General features: G+C 45.7%; 4 protein-coding genes across 6 annotated transcripts in view; 3 read left to right on the top strand and 1 right to left on the bottom strand.

Annotated features, from left to right (window-relative positions):
* Positions 1 to 638: 638 nt before the first annotated feature.
* LOC108163516 (menin) lies at positions 639 to 5,929 on the top strand. Its single transcript, XM_017298852.2, has 3 exons — positions 639 to 2,083; positions 2,403 to 3,682; positions 3,825 to 5,929. The coding sequence occupies exons 1-3, from the start codon at positions 1,810 to 1,812 to the stop codon at positions 4,626 to 4,628; spliced, it is 2,358 nt and encodes a 785-aa protein (XP_017154341.1). The 5' UTR covers positions 639 to 1,809; the 3' UTR covers positions 4,629 to 5,929.
* Positions 5,930 to 6,941: 1,012 nt separating this feature from the next.
* On the top strand, positions 6,942 to 7,431 carry LOC108162625 (probable 26S proteasome complex subunit sem1). The gene is made up of 2 exons (XM_017297447.2): positions 6,942 to 7,148; positions 7,216 to 7,431. The coding sequence occupies exons 1-2, from the start codon at positions 7,037 to 7,039 to the stop codon at positions 7,341 to 7,343; spliced, it is 240 nt and encodes a 79-aa protein (XP_017152936.1). The 5' UTR covers positions 6,942 to 7,036; the 3' UTR covers positions 7,344 to 7,431.
* On the bottom strand, positions 7,398 to 8,835 carry LOC108162623 (synaptonemal complex protein 1). Its single transcript, XM_017297445.2, has 3 exons — positions 8,440 to 8,835; positions 7,987 to 8,380; positions 7,398 to 7,927 (listed from the first exon to the last, which is right to left on the bottom strand). Exons 1-3 carry the CDS (start codon positions 8,750 to 8,752, stop codon positions 7,435 to 7,437), a joined length of 1,200 nt encoding a protein of 399 aa, XP_017152934.1. The 5' UTR covers positions 8,753 to 8,835; the 3' UTR covers positions 7,398 to 7,434.
* A 44-nt stretch (positions 8,836 to 8,879) lies between these two features.
* The window catches only part of LOC108162618 (dynein-1-beta heavy chain, flagellar inner arm I1 complex), a 128,480-nt gene continuing 123,580 nt past the window's right edge, over positions 8,880 to 13,779 (top strand). For 2 of the 3 annotated variants that reach the window (XM_033393903.1, XM_017297438.2), the window contains exons 1-5: positions 8,880 to 9,068; positions 9,121 to 9,846; positions 9,915 to 11,773; positions 11,828 to 12,509; positions 12,581 to 12,960. In XM_033393903.1, coding sequence (XP_033249794.1) covers positions 9,005 to 9,068; positions 9,121 to 9,846; positions 9,915 to 11,773; positions 11,828 to 12,509; positions 12,581 to 12,960 — 3,711 coding nt within the window. In that variant the 5' untranslated portion in view covers positions 8,880 to 9,004. Of the gene's footprint in view, positions 9,069 to 9,120; positions 9,847 to 9,914; positions 11,774 to 11,827; positions 12,510 to 12,580; positions 12,961 to 13,629; positions 13,760 to 13,779 lie in introns of those variants that run through there. The other variant, XM_017297439.2, reaches the window with a different exon arrangement.

Below are 13,779 nucleotides of genomic sequence, written 5' to 3'. Positions count from 1 at the left end.
TGCTAGTATTTGAAGAGTTGATGCGTGTATAGGCCCTTGTATACCCTATTTCATAATGAATATAAAACGTAATTTATAAATACCTTTTCTCAAATTGATATGTTTTATACATATTCATGTATATTATTAGTTTCTTGTATATAATAATCTCGATCCTGATACCCATGGAGCCTTGGATGACAAACATTTTCTTAATTCTATTATATCCATTTCCCTAGGGTATAAGAATTAATGTTGCCGGGAATCATTGTTGTCAACCGGTTATTACCGATTCATACCCGATTCAAATAAATACCGAAATATACGGTCTCATTTTCAAAATATACCGTCGAATTGTTCATATTCCTCGATTTTGATCTTCTGTTGAATATTTCCAGCTATATAGAACTTTCAGCCATGCTCACAGAATTTTATCCGATTAATGAATCTTTTTTCTACTTGACTGGCTTAATTTTAACACTCGCTTTTATTGAATTCCTTTATAACGTTAAACATAAAATTTAATAGATTAGAGAAATTGACAAAATATACCATTATATACCGATATACTATAAATGCACTAGCGCAACTGGAAAATACCCATAGTAAAAATACCAGCATTAGCTGAGTTTCGGCCCCTTTGCAGCACTATCGTTGGAATTTTCGGCACGTGTCGGGTGTGCACACACTCTGCTGCAAAAAGGTAAACACAACGCAATAAACGGAATTTTTATTTACGCACTCAAACGAAATAAGCAATTAAATCGAAACGAATTGGCGGCAAATCAAGTGTGTTTTAATAGTTAAGCAAATGTTGAATGATTTCATGCAGGATTCATATATATTTCTGGCTAATTGAGCAACTGCGTGTCAAGTGTAAATTACTAGTGGGCGGGGGTGGCGGCGGTGCAGAGCATTAACCAACCAAAAAGAAATAAAAAGAAGTGTGAGGTGGAGGAGGAGGAGACAAGAGCAGGTCAAAGCAAACGAAACGCATGTCAAGCGCGACAACCTGCCCAAAAGCCGATTTCTGATGACGTGGGCTGCAAAACGAAGGACAGCAAGCAGTCAAACGACGACGACAGGATATACACATATTTTCCAGTGCACACACACGCACACAAAAACACACACACACAGGAGTATGCAACGCAGCAAACCAGTTGTTGTTGCCAATAAGTGCATAAAGTGAGCGAAAATCCTGCTTCCAGAATAACTGCACAGCAGAAGAGGAAGAGGAGAGAAGCAAGAACAGAAGCATGGAATAAAGGTGCATATCTGGAGAGGAGCTAAGAAAAGTTAAGAATAAGTGCATACCAGGAGGAGAAGGTAAGGCATAACTGCACACAAGAAGAGAGCAGAGAGAGAGAGAGAGAGAAAGAGAGAGACAAGGAGTGCAAACACCTGAAGAAGAGCGAAGAGAGGCCAGGAATAAAGTGCACAATCACACACACACTTACGGAAAAGGAGCAAACACAGGCAAACACTAAGAAAAAAGCACAAAAAAAAACCCGAGAGAAAAAGTACAAGAAAAAGGGCCCACGGACGCGACGACACAAGGTGGAAAAGTAAAAAAGTTGTTTGTCAACTTGTTGGTCGCTCAAATGTGGCAGCCACAAAGAGTGGCTGCTGGCTGGCTGTACAGCTACCAAGTGGAATCCCAATCCGATACCGAAACCGTCGCCGATTCCCGATCCTCGAGTCATTTCAAAGGCAGCAACGCCTGCGGCTAGATCGAAACAGGCAACAGGCTTACTCGCACTCGCTCCGCTCCCCCTTTGGCAACACCCACGCGCAGCAACAGCTCCCGACCACCCCCTCGGCCGCACCATGTCAACGGTCACGCGGAGTGCCAGCGCCAGCCCCATGGCTCTCAATGGCATCATCGACGCCAGTCTCTTTCCGCTGAGGTCCACCGCGGACGTAGTGAATTTGTTCCGTCGCTCCCTTACCACCGGTATTGAGCCCGATCTGACCCTGCTCTCCATCGTGGTGGGGTATATCGAGCTCTCGCTGACCACGGGAGAGGCGGCGTCTCAGGCGGCTGCCGCAGCCGCTGCCGCCGCCGCTGCTGCAGCAGCTGACATGACGCAGACAGCGACAGGTGCGTACCCATTTACCGTTAGCGGGTGAAACAGCAGAAGCAACGGAAACCAATTAAAACGGAAGTTTAACCCTCAGCTCAGTCGAAGGAGCGTTCGAAATAATACAGTGCGTTTCAGAAGTGTAGGGTTTTCGATGATTCTTTTCTATAATATTCGGGAATGATTAAAGGATGAAACTTTAATGAAACCTAAATTAGATCAGTCTTTAAATGATGAAAAGCACTGTCATTCTACTCTCAAGTGTTCTGTTTTAAGTGGTTTCCGGTGTACCTATTGTATGGTCAAGAAAACTTAGTTAATCGATCTACTCACTGACAGGCGGTAGCGACGTGATCATGGGCAACAGCGTTCCCTTCCCGGTGGTGACCCACGAGCTGATTGCGGGCCTGTACAAGAAGTTCCAGACAATCCTATCGGTGGTGGAGAAGCCAAAGCCACACCGCCAGGCCACGCGCGAGATCATCAAGAAGGTGTCGGACGTTATATGGAACTCGCTGATCCGCAGCAGCTACAAGGATCGGGCCCACTTGCAGAACCTCTACAGCTATCTGTCGGGCAACAAGCTGGACTGTTTCGGTGTGGCCCTGGCCGTGGTAGCCGGCTGTCAACTGTTGGGTTATAAGGATGTGCGTTTGGCCATCTCCGAGGACCATGCCTGGGTGGTGTTTGGGCAGAAACGGGTGGAGACCATCGAGGTGACGTGGCACGGCAAGGGCAGCGAGGACAAGCGGGGCCAGGATATACGCCCTGGGATCGAGTCGGGCTCTTGGCTCTATCTCGGTGGCCTGGCGGTGGTCTGCGAGCGTGGCATGGAGGTGGCGGCCATTTGTGCCGCTCTCAATATCTCTCTGACAGCCAACAGCGATTGCGTGGAAGTGGCCGATCTGCAGCAGCAATTGCTGTGGCTCCTCTACGACCTGGGACATCTCAAGCGGTACCCCATGGCCTTGGGTACACTCGGCGAACTGGAGGAGATCCATCGGACGCATGGCAGCATCACCTGCGAGCAGCTTTACCGCGAGGCTATCGACTCGGCGCGGACGCACTACCGCAACCACCATGTCTATCCGTACACGTATCAGGGCAACTACTACAACCGTCTGCTCAAGTATCGCGACGCCTTCGCCGCCTGGGCCAATGCCGCCGACGTGATCCGCCTGTACACGTATCAGTGCCGCGACGACGAAGAGATCTACAAGGAGCTGCTGGACATAGCCAACGAGCTTATCCCCTATGTAATGAAAACGGAGAGCTCAGGCCATTCGGCACGCAGCATTTTGCGGGATGCTGAGGTCTTTGCCAATCTGCTGCGCTTCTACGACGGCATCTGCCAGTGGGAGGAGGACAGCCTGACTCCAATTCTGCACATTGGCTGGGCCAAGCCACTGGTCAATAATATAACCAAATTTGATTACGATATACGCTCTCAGGTGGTCATCAAGATGCCCGAGGATCTGGAGGCTGAGCAGGCACAAGCGGCCGCATTGGAGGCTAAGGAAGCGGCGGCAGCCGCGGCAGCAGCAGCGGCTGCGGCAATGGTGGCGGCCGGAGCAGAGGCTCTAGAAGGAAATAACAACACCTTGATAAAGAAGGACGAGGTGAGTCAGAGATGTACATTCCAGAGATTTAATTATGCATCGAATATAAAATTAAGCCAGCTACAAAGTATATACCACTCAAAGTCTTCTTGGCTTCCAAAAAACTCTTTTCTAATCACTTTTCTTTTTTCCTCTCGAATAGAAGACAAAATCTTCAGAGCTGCCGACGACATTGGCTGATCTGACCGCCGCCTGTGGCGAGAAGATACTCAATCCGGACTTTCTGCTTCAGGGCGGGGGTCAGCCTTTTGCCGAGCAAAAGCAGCAGACATCATTGGGGGACACGGAGAACACAGAGCCCCATAACAACAACAACAATAGCAATAGCAATAACAACAATCACCATAATGCTGAGAAGGAGGCTACAAAAACTACAACTGCAGCAACAACAACAACCACAGCATCAGTAACCACTAGCAATGGAGGCAGTACAAGCAGCAGCAGCAGTCACTGCCACTCCGTTGCCATCCAGTTACCAGTTACTAGTGAGGCAAGCCATCATGCTGGCCAAACCCAAACCCAAATCCAAATCCAAATTCAACAACCACAGCACAAAGAAGCTAAGCCAGAGCCAGAGGCGACTGCACCCGATGACTATGATCCCTTTGAGATAATGCTTAAACGTCCGGTGATTGCGCTGTACAGCCAAAAGATGAAGGGCCTCAAGGATCTGCTGCTGGCCGAGAAGCTCAATACGCACGCCATATCGCTGCAGGTCACGGCCCAGTCGGTGGCCTCGCGGAAGGTGCGGGGCGTGGCCGAGAAGCAGTCGGCGGCGACCATATCTGCCACCATCACGGTTGCATCATCATCGTCGTCCACAGAGGGTGGTGTCGGGGGTGGATCTGGAGGCAGTGGATCTGCAGGAGGGGCCTCTCTCGGGGCCTCATCGCCAGGCGGGGATTCAATAGCCGCCTCGCGGCCGAAGAGAACGCGTCGCGAATAAACTTTGTTGTCCTGTATCTATGTAATGCAGAAAAAACCTTTATTATCCATATTCGAGTATATACATAGCATACATATGTACATAGGATGTATGCCTGTATGTCATATTTTTGATGTTCGATGTGTATTTATGTAGTTCGTAAGCGCAAAAGAAATCCGTTAGAGAACGCCTAGCGTTTTAAAAGCAATATAAAAAAAAACTAAAAAACTTAAAGGCAACAAACAAAATTGTAAAAGGATTAAACCCTATAGACCGATCCAGACAGATCCATTAACAGACGATCCACACACAGACACACACAAAATGAAGGAAGCACTTGAAACGATATAAGCTATGCTAAGTATTTATAATGTATTTTTAGCTGTTATACTTGTACTCTTTGTATTTATTGCTATCTATCTCTCGTATCCCCCACTTCCTGCAGATTTGTATGTTTTATTGATTGTTTAAGCGTAACTTTATTGGTGCTCTACTTTGAAAACGAGAAACAGAAAACAGAAACAATATATATTTATGTATTTACTTGAATGCATTTTATTGAGGCTAAGCTGTTTGATTTTCCACTCTACAAATGTACTATGTATATCCCTCGCACCCACGCCCTGTACTGTACTATATAAGGATGGAACATACACATATAAGTTTTTTTTTTTTTGTTCAAAACTTTGTTACACACAAGAAACAGAAAGATGACCGGAATAGAAAAACGAAAGAAATAATACATATTTAACACTTCCTCTCTATATGTGATACAACACTTTTTCTAGAAAAGCTTTCATATTATATCTTATAAACCTACTACTACATAGAATATACCTAAATCACACTCCCCCACCCCACTTGAAACAGAGACAGACACACACACATCAGTTCTGCTGTCCAGGCGCACTTGTTTTAGGGATATACTCATATCCCATCTATAGATATATAATATCCCTGTACTTCTTCAGCCTCCCCCCCCAACCACCAAACCCCTCACCACACCCTCCCAATTAGCAAACGCAATTATGAAGCATGTCAAAATGTAATTCACAAATTGGAGCTTGTAACAAATTGTTAAATGATGATAATAATTGCATTCAATTCGATTTTGATTTGATTTGTGCGTAGAGCATCTGTGATGAATAATAATGTTTAGAGACAGCGTGAGAGAGAGAGAAAGAGAGAAAAGTGAGAGATGGCCAGCCCGAACACACAAAAACTGAACAACAATATAACTAATCAATGTATGGTGTTTTATTCCTCATATACGAGTATATTGTACAACAAACAACACATTACACAAAATCAAAAAAAAAAAAGTATAAATAATGAAAACTATTTAATTATGTAGATGCAGATGCAGCAAAACTAAATGTTAAATGTTGAACTACCAGTTATATTAATGTAAAACTAGATACTTAAAAAAACAAACAAACAAGACGATACAAAGGATTATATACTATACTATATATACTATATATTTTGGCATACAAAATTTGTAACTGTAAGTGATGGAAATGTCAGATCAAATGAGAGGAGAAATGGTTTTTGATTTTCTTTACATTTTGGCCAGCACAAAATCCCGATAACGAAAGTTCGCTATGCAACAAATCAAACAATGCAGCAAACCGGAACAACCACAATATAGAAACATACATATATAAACGTATACATACATATATATTTATAAATGTTAAAGTAACATCAATTTTTCGCTCTAATTGTTTTAAAATAGCCAACAACAACAGCAGCCATTGCTCGAGGAACAGTTTAAATTATATGTAGTCTAAAATCCAAATGCTCAATAACCCTTTTAGCTTGAAAGTCAAATAGCCACAAGTCAAAATGTTATAAAACAATAAAATCATAAAAAAAATTTGTATTTTTGAAGTGCACTTTATTTGGCGGTAAGTTCGTTTTTGATCTTTTCGATAACCAAATTATCGAGTCGATGTTGGTAATTACATAGACATGTAGTTACTATGTAGCCAATTTGTAGTTAACGTATAGTTACCATGTAAGGAAATTAATTTAGTGGAAATTGTTTAAACTTATTTTACAATCAAATCCAAAAAAAAGAACCGATCCAATAAAAGCAAGTATTAAAAGTAAGCCAGTCAAGTAGGAAATTGATTCATCAATCGCATTAAACTATGTGGGCATGGCTAAATGTTCTTTATAGCTGGGAATATTCGACGGAAAATCAATATTGAGGAATATGTTTAATAGAACTTGAGCTCGTCAGTATATTTACGGTATATTTTTAAAGTAAGACGGTATGTTTCGGTATATTTCTGAGGGTCGGACCGTATATGCTATCGAAATATCCGCGGTCACACTGTCAGTGACTCGGCATCAAAACAGCATCGAAAAAAGAAATCGAAAATTTTATTTTGAAATAGAGAGAAATATCTAGAGAAGAGAAAATGTTGGCACCCGATAAGGAAAAGGAGAAAGAGAAGGAGGAGGCCACAAACAAGGGCGAGGACTTGGGTCTGCTCGAGGAAGACGACGAGTTCGAAGAGTTTCCAGCTGAAGGTGAGACCGCCGCTTTTGGCTTCCATTCCATTCCAGAGCAGCAATTGCAAAAACATTGTTATTGCAGACTTCCGTGTCGGCGACGACGAGGAGGAGCTCAACGTGTGGGAGGACAACTGGGACGATGATAACGTGGAGGATGACTTCAGCCAGCAGCTGAAGGCGCATCTGGAGAGCAAGAAAATGGAAACATAGTCCAGCCAACCCTTTTCCCGCGTTCGTACCTAACCATCAAAACGAGCAAATCGGTTAAATTTAGAATAAAATCAATATATTAAGTGGATTTTCAGTTTTTGCCAAGTTCCAGAAACATCTCTTCAATAATTTTACCCATTAGTTCTTGTTCTTGTAATTGTCTCTGCAGTTTTTCCATGTTCTTGGTTCGCTCTTCCTCGGTTTTTTTCTGCTCCTCAAAGCGGGTCTTTCGCGCATCGATTTGCTGCTGGAGCTTTTGGCACTCCTCATCGTACTTGTGCTTGCATATTTGGAACTGCTCGGCGGACTGCTGGAGCTCCACGTTGTTGGTCTCAATTTCGTTGAGGATCTTCTGATTCTGGGCCTCCAGGGCGGACAGCTGCTTCTCCACGAGCTCCTGCTGCTTGAGGTTCTCCTTGTACTCGTCCAAACAATTGGACGGCAGCACTTCCAAGGCCTTCTCTATCTCATTGACCATATTCAGATTGGTTTCTATTTGATGGCGTTGATCGTTGAAAACTTTTTCCTGGCCGGCCAACTCATCCTTGCAATTCTCTATATCTTGTGAAATGTCTTCGATTTGCCTACAAGGGTTATTGCATTAAGAGATTGACTTCAGCTTTTGATATGGTTAAGAACTTACTTCTTTAGAGTCAGCACCTCGTCATCCTCCACGACCAGCTGCTCCCAGTGGCGGATCTGATTGGTGAGCTCTGTATGCTGATTCCCCAGCGAATTCATTTCTAATCTCTGTTCGGCGCATGTCTTGTTATCTTTGGCCAGCTCTGCTTGAGCCCTGGGCACCTCCTCGAGCAACTCGTTTATGGAGGCTTGGTAGTTTTCAATATCTGTTTTAACAGTGGCTGCCTTCTCCTTTCGGTTCTCCAACTGACAGCGCTTGGATGTGATTTCAGCGATGAGGGCTTCCCGCGTTTTAATACTCTCCTCGACGGGCATCAGAACCGACCTCTTAAACATTTTGTAGTAGGCCAAGTAGTTGAACAGGGGATCCAGTGTTTTGATTGTCTTCTTTGGAGCTAAAAGACCGAAACGGGGATGAAGAGAACCGTTGTTTGATGCACAGCCTCCTGATTACCTGGCCTCATAATGTCCAGGTATGTGTACGTCTTGTTGGGAAAAGTGATTTGCACTATCCGCTCCACTTGGCGGCACAGCTTGATCAGGAAGACGCGCTTCTCCCGCGACGTATCAGGTCTCTCGTTGTCAACATTGAATGGTGGGTCCACACGAAGTCCAAAGCAGCGCAAATAGTGAACATAGAGTTTGGTGAGGAAAGCCTCTGTCGGGTTGCCGAGGTCGCTGGGGCGTATGTGCAGATCCGGAAGCAGGGTGTTTCCTTGCTGGATCACCATTTCCATCTCGTCGGTTATTGTCGGGTTTGTGGCCATATTTGCTTAAATTAAATTTAAAAAATTAAAAAGGGACGCCAAAACAAATCTGGAGATCAGTGTGAACAAGTTTGACTGTGTGACAAATACTGCCAATGAAATATACCGCATTCGGTATTTTTCCAAGATGGCGATTTTAGCGCCAAATTTATTGGAATATGCTGCAACCCCCAAGTAACGGTTACGCATTTTGTGTTGCCATGGCTGATTTTCTTTGTTTATTTTGCGTAAAAAACCATAGTTTTCGCGAAAATGACGTCCTCTAGCGCTGTCGAAGATGAACACCTTACTGACTCCGATTTGAGCGATGATGAGGGTGAGTTGGGACAACCGTTATTGAGAGGTCTAGTCTGAAACCACACATTTAGAGCGCAACGTGGAGCAGCGCCAGGAGGAGCAGCGTGTTGAGACACCGCGACCGGAGTACAGTGACGAGGAGTTGCACCAGTTGGTGGAGTTCATACAACGCATGTGTGTGCTGAGCTGCTTGGACCATCGGGACTGGCATGAGAACTCAGTGGACACCATTCGCCGGTGGCTGTTGGAGGTCAACGAGCCCCTGCTGACTGTTTCCTATGATGGGAGCACGCTTACCGCCTGCCTGGGCTTTCCCACCGCGTACATTACCGACATGAGCTACTTTCGTCGCGAACCGAACGAGATCTTCAGTGTGGAGGCCTTCCACGACGAGATCCAATTCGGCACGGTACATAGCGATGTGGATGGCTGCCTGCTGCATGTCCTAGAGTGGCTATACATGCCCTTCTTTCGGAACTATCCCGGATGGAATGATACTGTCCGACAGCGCTTTTGCTCAAGCATGGATCGGTTTCTGGGATTTCTCACTGGAATGCATTACCAGATTGGTGGCATGGCCGTGCTCTATGTCCCCTATGTGATCAAACAGCTCGGAGGCGGTGACGAAGAAGATTCGGCTGGAGTGGGTAAGGTGGACAGGCAGCTGGTTAAGAGCCTGGAAGGCATTGCTCTCTATTGGACAACTCAGATTCGTACTTTGCTGGGGGATTGCACATTGACGGTGCCCCACGATTTGGTCAAAGTACGAGATGAGTTTGAGTTCTGGGAATATCGTTGTAGGTAGAGCCATTCTTTCAAGAAATGCACCTCAAATAATCTAGTCTCTGTTTCTCCCTCTTGATAGATGAAGTCCTGCAGGGAATCAACGCACAATTGGCCCAGTCGGATGTAGACAAGGTTTTCCGTGTGCTACGACAGTCCAACTCCGTTCACATGCCCCAAGTGGATGACCTAATAGCGTCGGCCAAACTGGAGCTTGTTCAGTCATTGTCTAACATCAAGTATATCCATTTGCTGATCGAGCCCTGCTCCAAAATTGATCTGTCCAACAGCCCCGCAGAGCTTACAAAACTTCTGCCCAAAATAATCCATCTGGTGCGCTACATCTGGCTGAATTCGGAGTACTATAATACGCGGGAGCTCATCACCGGTCTCTTTCGGAATCTCAGCAATCAGATTATAATGTTCTGCACCCAACAGACCAAAGTGCAGGAGATACTCGAGGGACGGCCGCGCTTTGGCATCGAGATTTGCAACATGTCGATCGAGTGCTGCCTGGTTTACAAGGGAATCTATGAGGAAATATCGAGCCAGCACACCCAAGTGGGTTGGCAGCTAGACGAGGGGATCATCTTCAACCATGTGGATGCATTTGTGGAGCGGCTCAACGATGTGATTGACATTTGTGAGTCGATGATTGTATTTGGCCGTTTGGATGAGAACGAGACCATACCCAGGGCGGAGTTTGGTGGCTCCAGGGGCGAGGAGCTGGACAAGATTGCCGCCAATGTGGAAAATACATTTTTGCAGACTCTCAAGAAGCTGCAACGCTGCAGTGGCTCACAGTCGATCATCCTAAATGTCCATCGCGAGGACTGGTATGACCAGGTGGCCATGTATCGCACCAATGTCCAGCACTTGGAGGAAACAGTCCAGCGTCTGATCTTCAATGTATTTCAGCATGTCTGCAATGTGGAGGAGGCCCTGGAAGGCCTGCAAGCCTTGCTCTTCTACTCCTATCGCCATCGCGGCACTCTGAGGAAGACCTTCCTTCGGGAGGTGAGTCGCTTGTGGCGCATGTTCTCGCAGGAAATGGATGCGACTTCGAGGAAGCTGCTGGAGTGTCGACAGCAACAAGAGTCGTGGCTCTCCCATCACGTGTCCCGTGCCCTCAATTACCGCATCAATCTGGAACGCCTCACCTGGCTGCGGAATCGATTAAAGAATGCCGAATGGCTGCCGACAGTCAAGGAGGCTGCTGCCACGCTGGCCAAATTCGACTCGCTGCGCAAGGAGTACGACAGAGAGTCGCGTCAGGCCTATGAGGATTGGCAAACGGCATGCTGTGGCTGGTCAGCCGATCTCAACCAGAGGCTCGAGCGTTATCTGATAATACGCAGCAAGCAGGCGAGAGGTCTGCTGGAGTGTAACATAGATCCGGCTGTTGTCGAAATATGCGAGCAGGCACAGCATTTTGAGCGGTTGGGTTTCCCCATACCCAGTACCATCAAAAAGTTATACGAGCGCTGCGAATGCCTGAGATCTGTGTACAATAGCGTCACCCAACTGTGTCTCAGCTACAACCGCATCCTGATGGGCCTTACAGATCGAGAGCGGAAACTATTTCGACCGCTGGTCCTGGCCTGCGATCGGCACTTGGCTCCGGGCATCTTTAAGTTCACCTACGGGGCCGATTTAAGCGAGCAATCGTTCTTTGAAGATTGCGGGGAGTTTATTCAAGACTTTCAGCAGATCGTCCACATCTATAAGCGAGCCAATCGGGGCGTGGCCAGGTGCTGCGAAAAGATTTGCGATACCACCCTGCTGCGGTTTAATTTCATGGGTGCCGTGGACATATCCGTGCTGCAGCAGCAACTATCCGGCTGGCTAGCGAGTGCTGGCGATACACTGAGGAATTATTACAACAATATTTTGGAGTTGCTTTCCGCATTCAGCAGGCAGTTCCATTTGGTTAAAGATGAGGTGAGTTGAGCCTGATTTTGTTGTACTTATAACCAAAACTCACACGTGTTTTAGATGTCTGCCGAGTGGATTCTTTATGTGAACGGTCTGGATGATATGCTGGCCAACGCCTTAATGACCAGTGCTCGCAGTTCATTGACCAAGCTCTACGAAGCCCTTCATCGCGACGAGGACATGGCCCCTGCACCCATATTGGTACTGGAATCGGATGTCAAGGATGGTCGGATTGTGTTTAGCCCAGATATGGATGAAATTGCTACCGTTCTTTGTGGAGTCATTGACAATATCCGCTGCATGTTGGATCAGTTCCCCAGACTGGGCTACAAGCTGAGGCTGCCCAAGGCCCAGCAGCGTCAGGGATTCGCTGGAGTGTTTCGCGAGGATCAGGAGTGCTCCGAGCTGATGCGCAGCATCCAAGCGGAAATATCCAAGCAGCGGCAGGAGATGGACAGCTATCAAGAACAGTGGAACCACCATCGCATGCTGTGGGAAACCACAGAAGAACAGTTCACCGAACGGCTGATGAAAAGCGCCCGGACAGCAGGAGTGTTTGAAGGTGGCATCGAACATTATAGTGCCCTGGCCGATGATGTGTCCTTTGTGGATGCCATCACGAATGTTTATTTCATATTAATCAATCAGAATGCCCTGAAAAGCACTATATTGGATTGGATAGAGAAATGGCAGGCATTGAATATTAAAATGCTCTTGGATCATGCCACCAATTGGATGCGAGGTGGGACCACACACTCGCATTTCTCTCAATTAGAATGATTCAATCTCCTAGACACTCATCTTCTTTTGCAGGCACCTATCGCTATATGCGACGGAATGAGAGGAATGTAATGAAAGTACCGCGCACCATTCGCGAAACGGTGGCTGCCAAACAGCTCTTCGAGCGTTTGATCCAAGAGGTGCCCCTCAAACAGGCGACCTTTACACCCATGCTGGAGCTCTTTGTACTGCTCCACAAGTATCAAGTGAATCTGGCCGAGAAGACGCATGAGCAGGTGCTTGGCTTGGAGTCCGCTTGGCTGCACTACCTTCAGACCTTGAGCGAGGCTGATGAGATGCTCGACAATGAAGGCGATGAAAACAAATTGGAGCTGGCCAAGCAAGCGGAAAAGTTTAAGTTTATATTGAAAGAATTCCTCGAGGATTTCTACTCGAAATTACCCAAGAAATAGGTGAGTTTTTTCTGTTGTGTGATTACTTCATATAAGTTTAATATTCAATAGCTAAATGCCATGCCTAAAGCTGTCTCTTGACATGTCTCTTTATCCGTTGGTCGTTGATTTACGGGCATTATTTGGATCAGTTCTCCACTTCAGGGACAGATTTGTTTGCTATTCAAATTAGGGAACTTTAAGTTTTAAAATGTAAATGCTGTTCAAGTAAAAAACCGCAAATAAGCTTCAAACCGAATGTAATTACATTTGTTGCTGATTGAGCATTGCGTTGATGTGCGGTTTCGGGCAATTAGTTGTGGTGTCCAACGCCCGTCGTGGATGTCGTTTGCGGTGCACGTTATTAATGCTGTAAATGCTTAGTGTCCGTAAAGTTTTGCAAAATAATTGTAAGATATATGTGAGAAGTGAGTCCACGATAGTGAGAAGATTGCAAGAGCTACAAGAGTTAGAGTCTCGAAACCATCAATCCATATACAAATCGATCCATAAAACTGTCTGTTGGTATGTCTTTTTGCTTCATTGATTTCTCTTCATTTGTCGATCGATCTTTTGTCAGGTCTAAGGTATAAATCGTTTTTATCTTATGATAATATTTTATTTTTATTTAATTATTCGACTGATCTATTAATTTTGCCATTACTTTTGTGTATCGTATTTCTTACCCAGCCGCGACGTCACAGTTTGAAGGCGATTGTATTGAGTAACCAAATTGTTTTGGGCCAATTTGTTATCAATTTGATTGATTGGGAGTGTGCGGGGGCAGAGATACTCGTAATTACTTGTTGATGGGAATGTTGGGCATTCTCCGGCCTCAGT

This window comes from Drosophila miranda, chromosome 4 (genome assembly GCF_003369915.1).
Source record: "Drosophila miranda strain MSH22 chromosome 4, D.miranda_PacBio2.1, whole genome shotgun sequence".
Taxonomy (NCBI): Eukaryota; Metazoa; Arthropoda; class Insecta; order Diptera; family Drosophilidae; genus Drosophila; species Drosophila miranda.
The sequence above is the reverse complement of the archived record's forward strand: the minus strand, read 5'-3'. Positions and strand labels throughout refer to the sequence as shown.